Source organism: Buteo buteo, chromosome 10 (genome assembly GCF_964188355.1).
Source record: "Buteo buteo chromosome 10, bButBut1.hap1.1, whole genome shotgun sequence".
Classification (NCBI taxonomy): Eukaryota; Metazoa; Chordata; class Aves; order Accipitriformes; family Accipitridae; genus Buteo; species Buteo buteo.
In genome coordinates, this window is record NC_134180.1 from 7,172,889 (window position 1) to 7,183,437 (window position 10,549).

Genomic DNA, 10,549 nt, shown 5'->3' on the forward strand with positions numbered 1-10,549 from the left:
TTGAAAAGAGAATTTGTGAGAATCCTGGAAATAAAATTAAGCTTCCAAAGAACTACCCTGAGGATAAAGAAGCAATTCTGCTGCTAGAAATCAATTATATGGCAGTAGAAGGAAACCCATTTCAATTTATCCACTCCCAATATCCCAGCTACAATGGAGACACCTTTGCATGCGACACTGACCCTTTAGGTTCACTAAGTCAACTCCCTCCAGCTTCCTGCAGGACAAGCATACACTAAATATTCCTGGAGAACCACTTTTTTATTCTCTGCTTTATATGAGATATCTAAGCATGATTCGAAGTCCTCTGGACACAAAGCCTGTTCTGTATCACCTCTTCTGCCACTTCAGTTCCCAAGGATGTAGCTATACAAACATCTTCTGCAGTAGCAAAGTGGTGAGCCTACGTAATTTCAGCCGCACCAGTACAACTCTTTGTGGGGCAATACCATGAACCAGCTCATGGAAATAGTCCAGGCTTAAAAAAAGAAAAAACATTCCCCAAAGGTGGGTTTGCAAGGGAAGACCAGGATGATCTAATTTACAGAAAAGCCAGAGAAACACTTGAGCAGATGGAGAAACTAGTAAGAAGAGAACTCCTTAAATCATGGGGGAGTATTTTGGAGAGGGGGGGAGCATGGGAGAAGAGTATCCTCAAACTGCACCCTAACAATTTTCTTCTCTAGCAGCCAAGAGAACAGCCTGTTCCATTGCAATTCTCATTGCTAAGGACAGATAAGAAAAACATTATTTTCCAAAAGATATTTAGGCAGCATAGAAGCTGACAAGAAATCAGCTTCACGTTCCCTGGAAGTATCTCAAGAGTTGCAAAAACGAGAACCTCTGAAGTACTCAGACAACAAGTTTGGTATCACCCTCAAGAAACAAACAAAACAACAACAACAAAAGTTGTGGGTTTTTTGTTTGGGTTTGTTCGTCTGTTCGTTTAAGACCAATGTTCAACTTCAGTTAGTCAACGTGAATTAACTACTTAGGCCACAGTATGACAGTGTATTAACTCCAGGAGTAGAGATTTCAGTGCCAGAACAAAAAGATCATGGCTTCACAACGTAAAGCAAGGATGAAACATAAACTCCTGCCATAGTTTTGCAGATGTTTCTTCAAACAAGATTGCCAGTGAAGCTGATTCATCCCCTGCCCTCTCATACCACCCCCTCAAGTTGTGACAACTTCTCCTTGGATGGCAGGAGGCAAGCACGCACATGGTAAACCTGATTAGGAACTCACCCGGGTCAAAAAACTGTCTTCCAACCAAACCAATTCCCTGATCTGCTTCGTTGCACAGGAGCTGTGTAAGCCCAGCTAAGGAAGCAAAGTGAGGACAGTAACAAGTGTCTGAGAGCAGGCATTGCTTAAATTGACACGGCTACCAAAAGAAACATCCACTGAAACTGTCTCACATGGCTGGTTCAAATTTGCTCAGATGTTGACAACTTAACTCTGTAAGGACAAGCTCTGTGCTAAATCAGGAATCATCTGCTCACACCGCACTAACTTTATGCTTGATCAAGTATCGTCTGTCCTCCTACATCTTGCATAAAAGCATAAAGTCCCCAAATTAACCAGAGCACATCATGTGCAATTTAACAGAAACATTACCGTGGGCCACATCTGACACAGTTCACGATTGGTGATCTGGCAATGCACAGAACCAGAGCTGTGAAATCCCAGGCGGCACAAAGACTAAACAGCTTGCGAGTAACACACGTGTAAAAGACTGAAGAAGCCTAAATTTTTTCTTTCGCTTGCAAACTCACTTCAAAGCTGCCAACTAACTTCTTCACTTTACTTCATTGATCCATGTCAAGTAAAAATTATCTCAGCAACACTCTTCCTTCCTAAAGATGATCCAGCCAAAGAGCTGGAATAAGAGATGGCTGTGCATGGTTCCTTCTGGGCTGGGCTACACAGCCTGAAAGCTTCACCAGTACTTCACAGGTCCCTCTCCTGAAGGTGATTCATCTGTCTCCTCACTTACTTCAGCAAGCAGAAACTGAGGTTTAGTTAGGAGTGACATACCAAATACAAACGGATGTTTAATTCTGCACAAGACCATGAAGAAAACCTCATTCTTCAAGACTTAAGCCTTCCCTTACAGCTTAAGGGGATAAAAAAAAAAAAAAAAAAGAGGAAGTCTTCATGTTTCTCACAAGATGCACTACTCATGCTCACATCCCACGGGCAACGGAGATGTACATAGAGGACAAGTCCCCACACTGCCAGTAAATTGATCACCCAAGATACAGATCAGGAGGTTTGCTTGAGGGGACTCCTCTGTTCAGTCAGGCCGAGGTCTCATCCAACCGTCAGAGCCTGTAAGTAAACACAAACGTTTTTCACCAAGGTCAGGCCGAAATTTCAAGCTTTTTTTGTGAAGCAAACAAGTAAATCCGAAGTACGCAGGCTATTGTCTTTACAGGCTAAGATAATAATTGTTTCCCTGCCTTTTGAGGCGTCAAATAGTGTTTAGTCCACTAAGAATCTTCAAAAAAAGACTGGTGTGCAAGAAGTGCAGGAGCAGCATGGGGGAGAAGACAAGGCATTTCCTGAAGCTTCCAAAAAGAACACCTTCTTCCTTAAATTGATCTTAGGCTTTACTGTATATTTAAAGGAAATTTGTGAAGTACATGAACATAAAAAGGTTGCCAATATACTTAAAGCTTAAATTTTGTTATGCTTTAATATCCAGCACCAACTCTGAGGACCTCACAATGTATTAACCTCCAGCTGTATCCCATGTCAAGGGATAAGAAACTTGCCATCTACAATGGAGAATAAATTAAATTATTCATCTAAGCACCAGGGTTCAACCCTCTTTGAATTGGCCCTTGGGGCATCACAAAGTTCCTTTTAAAAGAAGGTTGTGTCTTTTTTAACATGAAAAAATCCTCAATGTCTTTCCCTACTGAAATGCTTTCTTACGCATTAAATAATTACAGGAGAAACTCATTAGTTCTTGTTAACAACAGACAGTCCAACAGACCAAATTTGGTTTTACAAGTAAAAAGGAGAGGAGGAATCATAACAGACTTTAAACAACACTTTGAAGCAGGGTCTCTTTGTATATTACATCTATGGCAGTGAGATCCGAGACACTGAAGACCTAGAACCGTAATATCTTACAAGAGCATCTTTCCCGACAGTTCCAGTTATCTAAACCTCATGGGAAAGTCAGGCAAAGCAGCTGAAGGGCTTGGTCAGTTACCTATTTGGGGATTTTAAAAATTATGATCTTACAAAACAGTGAGATACAGTGTAAAAGCTTGTTACTTGGTGCAGAAGCAACACTGCCTTAACAGTTCACTTGTTGCCAGAAGATGTGCAGAACTAGGAGGAGGTGACCTCCAACAGCTCATACCCATGCTTTCAAGTGACCCCAAACTGCTCAGGAGTAGTCTATAAATCAAAGTTAAAACAATAGGAGCAACCATCTTACTCTCTTCTCATCCTACTGGGGACAGATCAAGTACTCTTTATTTATTTAAGGTTAAGATGTTGAAACATCAAAAGTCACTTGAAAAACAACAACTAGACGCAAGCGAAAGGAAAATCTCTTACATTCACCCAAAATCCAACTAGTTAAACAAAAGGAGATGCTTAAAGAGTTTAAAAGTCCCTTTTCCACAATTTCTTATCGAGTGTCTTTTATTCACCACCACAGAAAGGCAAAACACACCAACAAGACCGACGGGCTCCGAGGGTCGCCAAGGAGTAAAAGAGCACGCAGGCACTGCCGAGGTGCGTGTGGCTCGGCTGCCCACCAAACCACCGCCAGCCCCCGCTGCAGGCAGGCGGTGTCCCCCCACCCCAGCCCACCCAGCTGCCCTGGCACAGCCTCCCACGCACCAGCCCAGGAACTCCTTTAAGTCACTAACCCAGCAGAAAACCGTTTCTGTCGCTGTGCTGACTTTCTAAAGGGCCGGCGACACCAGTCTGGCCAAAGAGGTGGCCAAGAAAAATGAGAAGAGGCAGTAGGTGTGCACCAGCCTGCTGGGGACAAGGTGGGGGGGGAAGCCAGATTTCCCCCTCTTTGGCAAGAAGCGAGCTTAGTGCTTTCGCTCCGTTTTGCCAGCTGCAAACAGCTTTACAGCTATCACAAATCCACGGAGCGTGTACTGACACCATCGTTACAGGTCTAGCCCCCAAACACACCTAAGCTGGCTGACAACATGCTCCCCACCATGCAACGTTTCCCAATTAAAGGCTAATGAATGCTGAAGCAGTCCGATATGGGGGAGATGGAGAAGGGAAGGAAAGGAAGACTGTAAAACACAAGAAGATAAACTGTAAGTAGAAACAATGAAAGGATGAAGAAACCCACTGCCTGGCTGTTGCTGAAAGGTGATAAGCTAGAAGCCGTCCTATATTTATTAGGGCCAATGACCGCAGAAACCTATTAGTAAGTTGCAAGAATACACTCTCATTTTTATTATCTTTACTGGTTATTTAATGCCTCTCTCCACTAAACCCACTCTCGGCTCAGGTTACCTTCAAATACTCCACTTCAGCTGAAAGTTAATAAAGAAAAAAACCAAAACCCAAACCAAAAAGCCAACAAACACAACCAAACCAAAAATAACCCACAGTAAACCCTCCTGCAATCCAAAATACGTACACACTGATAACAAAGCAAGGGGGACAGGAGAGAGTTTACACATGCCCCTGTACTTAAATTATCTGAATTACCTGCTCCAGATCTGGACTCAACAACATACTCCTATGCAAGCTTTCTCAATAACTCTGTACCTCAGTTCTTTACCAGGAGAAGCACAGAAAATTATTATTGACATCATTGCGATGTCAAGAGGACCAAGGCACCCATCTGCTCACAGGTCTCTGGCAGCAGTATGGATGTCAAGAGTCATATGCTGCCAGGAGAGTCTGGATGCCAAACCAGGGTATGTAACGGGATGGGGGGCAGGTCAAACCATGGTCCCCAGCCACACATTAATAACACCCTGTAATAACAGAGAGATGATGTCATACTGCCATTCTTAAAAACTTTGGGGATGGCTACACTGAAATGAGAAGTATGACTGCAGCACAGACAGGCACACCAATACCAAGTCTAATCTAGTGAGCGAGAATAACACCGCCAAGTAAGTTGTGGAGCTTCAGTCTCCAGCACTCTGGTATAAAGCTGCTGGAAATCTTAGGCACCCATGCCAGGTGCTGCAGGGTCATAACTACACTTACTTTAATCGTGCCAGATATGGCTAGCACGTATGTGCTTCACTGACCTGGGATCATACCTTCCAATGCCATTTAAACACACCTTAAACGTACCACAGACTCAAAAGCAGTAATAATTTTGTAGCATAGTACTCTCCAAACAAGAGGGTAACTCTTAAAAGTCAAGAACATATAAAAAAGCTTTTCACCTAAAAGCATAAACTGACATTTGTCTCAGCAAAAGTGTTGGCTTCAGTAGTTCTTCCTCCATCCTTCCTCTCCTTTCTTTCCTCATCCCCTTGTTCCCAGCCCTCCCACTGAGCCCATTCAGCTGTTCACACAGTCCCACAGAACCAGATCGGGTAGCTGATGCAGATTAAAAATAATCCAGGAAAAAACAAAGGGTGAGGGGGAGGGAAGGTGGAAAAATTTAAGTTCCTCAAATCGGTGCAAGATGGAAATGCAAAAATCATTGTTTCACTGCATCAAGGGAATGCCTTAGGGGCATAAACCTGCAGTGGGGCTCAAGTCAATTCCCACCATTGAAGAAATACTTGCCATACTACAGTTAAACTCTCCCAGAGAAGGTGGAGACAGAATAGCTTTTGGAAAGTCTCTTGATACCGAGATGACCTGTTCTCTTCCAGGCAGCTGACACAGCACTCTCCTGAAAGCGGAGCCTGGCACTAGCTAGAACAATGAACATCTCTCTCCCACATGCATTTTTTCATCAGAGGCCCCAAATTCCAGCTCAGAGATCCCAAGCTTCTCAGATCTGGTGTTTATCCAACATTCCCATACGGTCTGTGATCGTGCAGACTGCCAGTCCGCTCCATGAAGCGGCAGGCCAGCCCACCATGACTCCTTCCAAGCAAAAACAGCCCACTCTCATCATGCTGCCATTTATTTCATGGCTGTACGGCAGCTGTTAAGAAAATCTTCACTTCTGCTACACTGGAGACAGGCGATTCCAGAATTTCCTTCTGGACAATAAGTAAGATCCTATATTTCATTTTGGAATTTGATACCCTGGCATCTTCTCTACACTTTTAAAAAGTTTCATGTTCCCTGTGAACCGTGCTAGCTTATGGGAGTCCCATTTGTATTGGAAACCAACCCCATCCCCATCAGAAATGCACCAGTAGAAACTTGGCAGGAACCAAGAGAAGCAGTTACTTTCTCTAAACAACTCAATGCCACCAGTCAACTTACACACAGTGTCTTACAACCATTCAAGTGGCAGATCCTAACCCCCCCCAGCATGCTCACTCTGTTACAAAACACTGAGAAGATGACTTGCATGCCACCTTTGGCCGCCACAGTGCAGGCTCCTCAGCTTCTCTCTCCAGGAACTACTGCACATCAACATTAGAAGAGAGCAAGACACCTCATGTCCTCTGGAACAGCTCTCAACTACACATTTAAAAACAGCCTTTATCAGAGAAGTGCAATCCACTTACTGGTTTCTGAAAACAAAATTTCACAGTGTTTCATGATTAGGCCAAACGCGACGACCATCCTTTCTGAGTCAACGTATGCTTCTAGGAGCATTATTGATCTATAACAAGCAAGCTGCTTTTGGCAGCTGTTAGATCTGGAGTTCATACGACACATTTCAGTAGCCACAAGAATAATAACAGATTATCTGCTGAATGTTTGTCTTCTAGTGGGAAGTGTATGAAATGACTATGCACAAATCCCATTCAGGATTTAATCCTGCCCTGGAGTTCACACACAACTTCAGTGCACAAAACCATTAGTGGAAGATACCAGCACCAGAGGTCAGAAACAATTCAATAACACAAACTCCTCCAGCTCAGGCTGAACAGAGCGCTCATACAGAAACAGCTGCATCCATCCATATGTTGATCTTGGTAATATGTCAAATCAAGACCTCATCCATATGTACAATAATGGAGCACTGTAACCCTGGCTATCAGCCAGCTGCCTTGCCCTCTGCCCAGAAAGGTTAAGAAGCAAACGCTAGACACCGTTTCCAAGTACAGGAAAGACAAGAAGGTGACAAGAGACCAGCCAAAATGGATATACCAAAGGCAAATCATGTCTGACTAACCTGACTCCCCTTCTGGACGAAAAGACTGGCTCCATAGCTGAGGGGAGAGCAGAGGATGTTGGACACCTTGACTTCGTGTCAAAGGCCATGCATGCTAAGTCTCCCACGGCATCCTACAAACCAAAGTGCTGAGGTGTGGTCTGGATAACTGGACAGTGAAAGTGGGAGGAAAACCGTCTGGCACGCCAGGCTCAAAGGATTGTGACCAGCAGTTACAACCTTCACCTGGCTGCTGGCTACTAATGGCGTCCCTTCAGGATCAACACTGGGGACAGCCCTACTTCTAAGTCTTTTAATGACCTGGACAGAAACTAGTGAACACTCTCTAAAAGTTTGGGGACTTGGGAAAAGCATACCACATGCTGGAACGCAGGCCTGCTCTTCAGAGAGACTTCAACAAGCTGGAAAATGGGTTGACAAAAACCTCTGGAAGTTCAACTACGGCTAGAGCAAAGCCCCCCATCCGGGGTGGGATAACTCCCTGCAGTAGTGCAGCCTGTCAGCAAAGCATCTCTGTAGGAAGGCACCTGGTAAAATAAGAAATTGCCCAGGAGCCAGCAGCGTACCCTTGCAGCAAGGGTGGCCAGCATTGCCATGTTATTAGGAGTGCAGCCAACAAGGCAAGGGGATGGATCCTGCATTCGTAAGACCATTTGGAGAGCTGGGTCCAATTTAGGCTCCCCAGCACAAGGGTGGTGACATACAGGAAGAAGTCCACCAGAGACCACCGAAGCAGTCAGTGTTGGAGATGGGATGTACAAAAAAAGGCAGAGAGAGAGGAGTTAGGTCAGCCCAGGAAGGAGAAGGCTCAGGGGAAACCTTACTGCTGCCTACAAGTACTGAGTAGGAGGTGTAGAGCAGACGGGGCCAGGCTCTTCTCAGAGATGCACAGGGATAGGATGAGGGACAAGGGACACCAGCTGGAACATGAGAAAATCCAACCAGGCACACAGAAACAAATACTTGCCATGAGTATGGTCAAACACTGGACAGGGCCCAAAGTAAGGGTGGCATAGCCATCCTCAGAGATACTCACAACCAGGCTGGACACAGCCCGGAGCACCCTGCTCTACCAGGACAGCTTCTAGCAGGAGATCAGCCTAGAGATCTTCAGAGGTCCCTTCCCACCACCCATAGGGTACACAGTACAGATTTTGCCATACAAAACACTAGAGACGACATTCCACACAAGACTGGTGTCTGTGACACTAAATGCCAAACAATAATTTCCAGGAAACAATTCCCTTTACAAGACACACCAGGAACCGAGCTGTAAATTTCCACAACTCATCTTGCCCTTCATCTTTCTACTTTCAACATCTCCAAGCCAACATAACTACACGCTCACCATCAGCTCGTAGCAACGCAAGAAACAAAGCTGGGGCAGCCAAGAGGCACACCTTATCCCTCCATGAAACCAAGTGCAACCAGAATTTTAAAAAAGTACGAACGTGACAAAAGAAGTGACATTTTTCAGCGCACAAAGTAAGGGTAGGCCAGAAAAGCGGAAAGAACAGAAAGTAGTTGTTGATGGAGAGCAGCCAAACAGGATGGCTTGGCCACCTTTGCTATATTTTTTCCCTTGTTTACTTTACTCCGGTTTTACAGAACTCTGCAAGAAAAGGGGCATTGAGAAAAGGAGGGAACCCCCCAAAAACATCTTCCCGCACATCCTATAGTCCTGGGGAGAAGGAAGCTCCACAGAACAGCTTTTATGAAGGAAAATGGCCGAGCACAAATTCATGCCAGACCACCCTCAGTTTATATTCCATAAAATGCAGTCCCAAACCCTGTTGCCTCTCCTTTCTCTTCATGCGAGTCAAAACAAAGGACAATCAGACAGGAGCGCAACCCTGAATAGAAGACTAATGGCAAAGCATACAAGGAAACAGCAAGAGTGGAAGGGGAGGCCAAGATCTGCAGGACGTGCCTCGCGCCAGTCCCCCGCTCCGCCAGCAGCCTCTGCCCATCTTTGTGCTCCTTATCTCAGCGACTCCTTCTCGGTCCCCACCCCTACAACCTCGCATGACCCCCACCTAGGCAGCCACTCCACCCCAGGCCCCATCCCGGGGCCCGTCCCGACGCTGCCTCGTCCCCACGGCCTCTCCGTTCTCGCCTTCCTGGCGCTGCCCCAGCCCCGCTAACCCACCTCACCCTACCCCTGCCCCCTGCTCCCCAAGCCCCCCCCCCCCGAGCACCCCCAGCCCCATCTCCCTGCACCCTCGACCCCCACACGGCCCCGTAAGGCTGTTCTCCGCCCCCCTTACCCCCCACATCCCCGGCTCAGGTAACCCCCAAGCGGACCACCCCCGTCTCGCCCCACAGCCCGCAGAAGGGCTCCCCCGCGGCAGCCCTTCACCCCGTTTAACCCGACACCAGGCCTCCCCTCACCCCCCCCCGGCTCACCGGGCCCCTGCCCCGCTCCCTCCCCACACGCCTCACCCGCCCCCCCCCCCCGGCCCCGCCAGCCTCCCTTCCCGGGCTGCCCCCCCCCCGGCCCCGCCAGCCTCCCTTCCCGGGCTGCCCCCCCGCCGCCCCGGCCCCCATCCCGCCCCCGGCGCTGTCCGAACCCCGGCCCCCCGCCCCGCCGGGCCGCCGCCCCGCCCCGGGCCTGCCCCGCCGCCGCGGCCCGCCGGGCCCCCGAGGCGCCGCTCGCACGCGGGAGGGAGCGAGGGGAGGGAGGCGCGGCGGAGCCGGGCCGGGCCAGGGCCGCGGCGGGGCCGGGCCCCCCCCCCCGGGGGGGGGGGGGGGGGGGGCGCTTACCTCCGACCCGGTACATGTTGGCGGCCATGCCCGGGACGGGGCCGGGTGCGGGGCGCGGGCCGCTCCCGCCGCCGCCTCCAGGTGCCGGATCCGCTGGAAAATGGAGGCTGGAGCGGCCGGGCGGGGGAGGGGAGCGGGGGGAATTAAAGGGGCCGCGCCGGCTGCCGCCCGGCCGACAGGGAGGGAGGGAGAAAGGCAGGCGGAGGGCGGGGCGGCGGCGGGCCGGGGGCGGCGGGCCCGGGCGGAGAGGGGCCCGGCGGCGGCGGCGGCAGCGGGAGGGAGGGGGAAGGAGCCGGCCCCGCCGCCCAGCCCGCAGCGTGTGAGGGCGGCGCTCCGCGGCCTGCGCCCGGCGGGAGGGGAGGGAGGGAAGGAGGGGAGCGGGCCTGCCGGCGGGCAGCGCCTCTCCTCTCACACACACACACAGACAGGCACACGCACACACCGCCCCGCCTGTCCTCACACAGCCTTCCCTCGCACAGCTCGCCCGTCGCCACGCAGGCTCAGCCCTCCACACACACG

General features: G+C 49.2%; 1 protein-coding gene across 1 annotated transcript in view; it reads right to left on the bottom strand.

Annotated features, from left to right (window-relative positions):
- Positions 1 to 10,236, bottom strand: part of MTA1 (metastasis associated 1) — an 86,635-nt gene extending 76,399 nt beyond the window's left edge. The window contains exon 1 of the mRNA XM_075038386.1: positions 10,031 to 10,236. Coding sequence (XP_074894487.1) covers positions 10,031 to 10,058 — 28 coding nt within the window. The 5' untranslated portion in view covers positions 10,059 to 10,236. The remainder of the gene's footprint in view (positions 1 to 10,030) is intronic.
- Between the last annotated feature and the right edge of the window lie 313 nt (positions 10,237 to 10,549).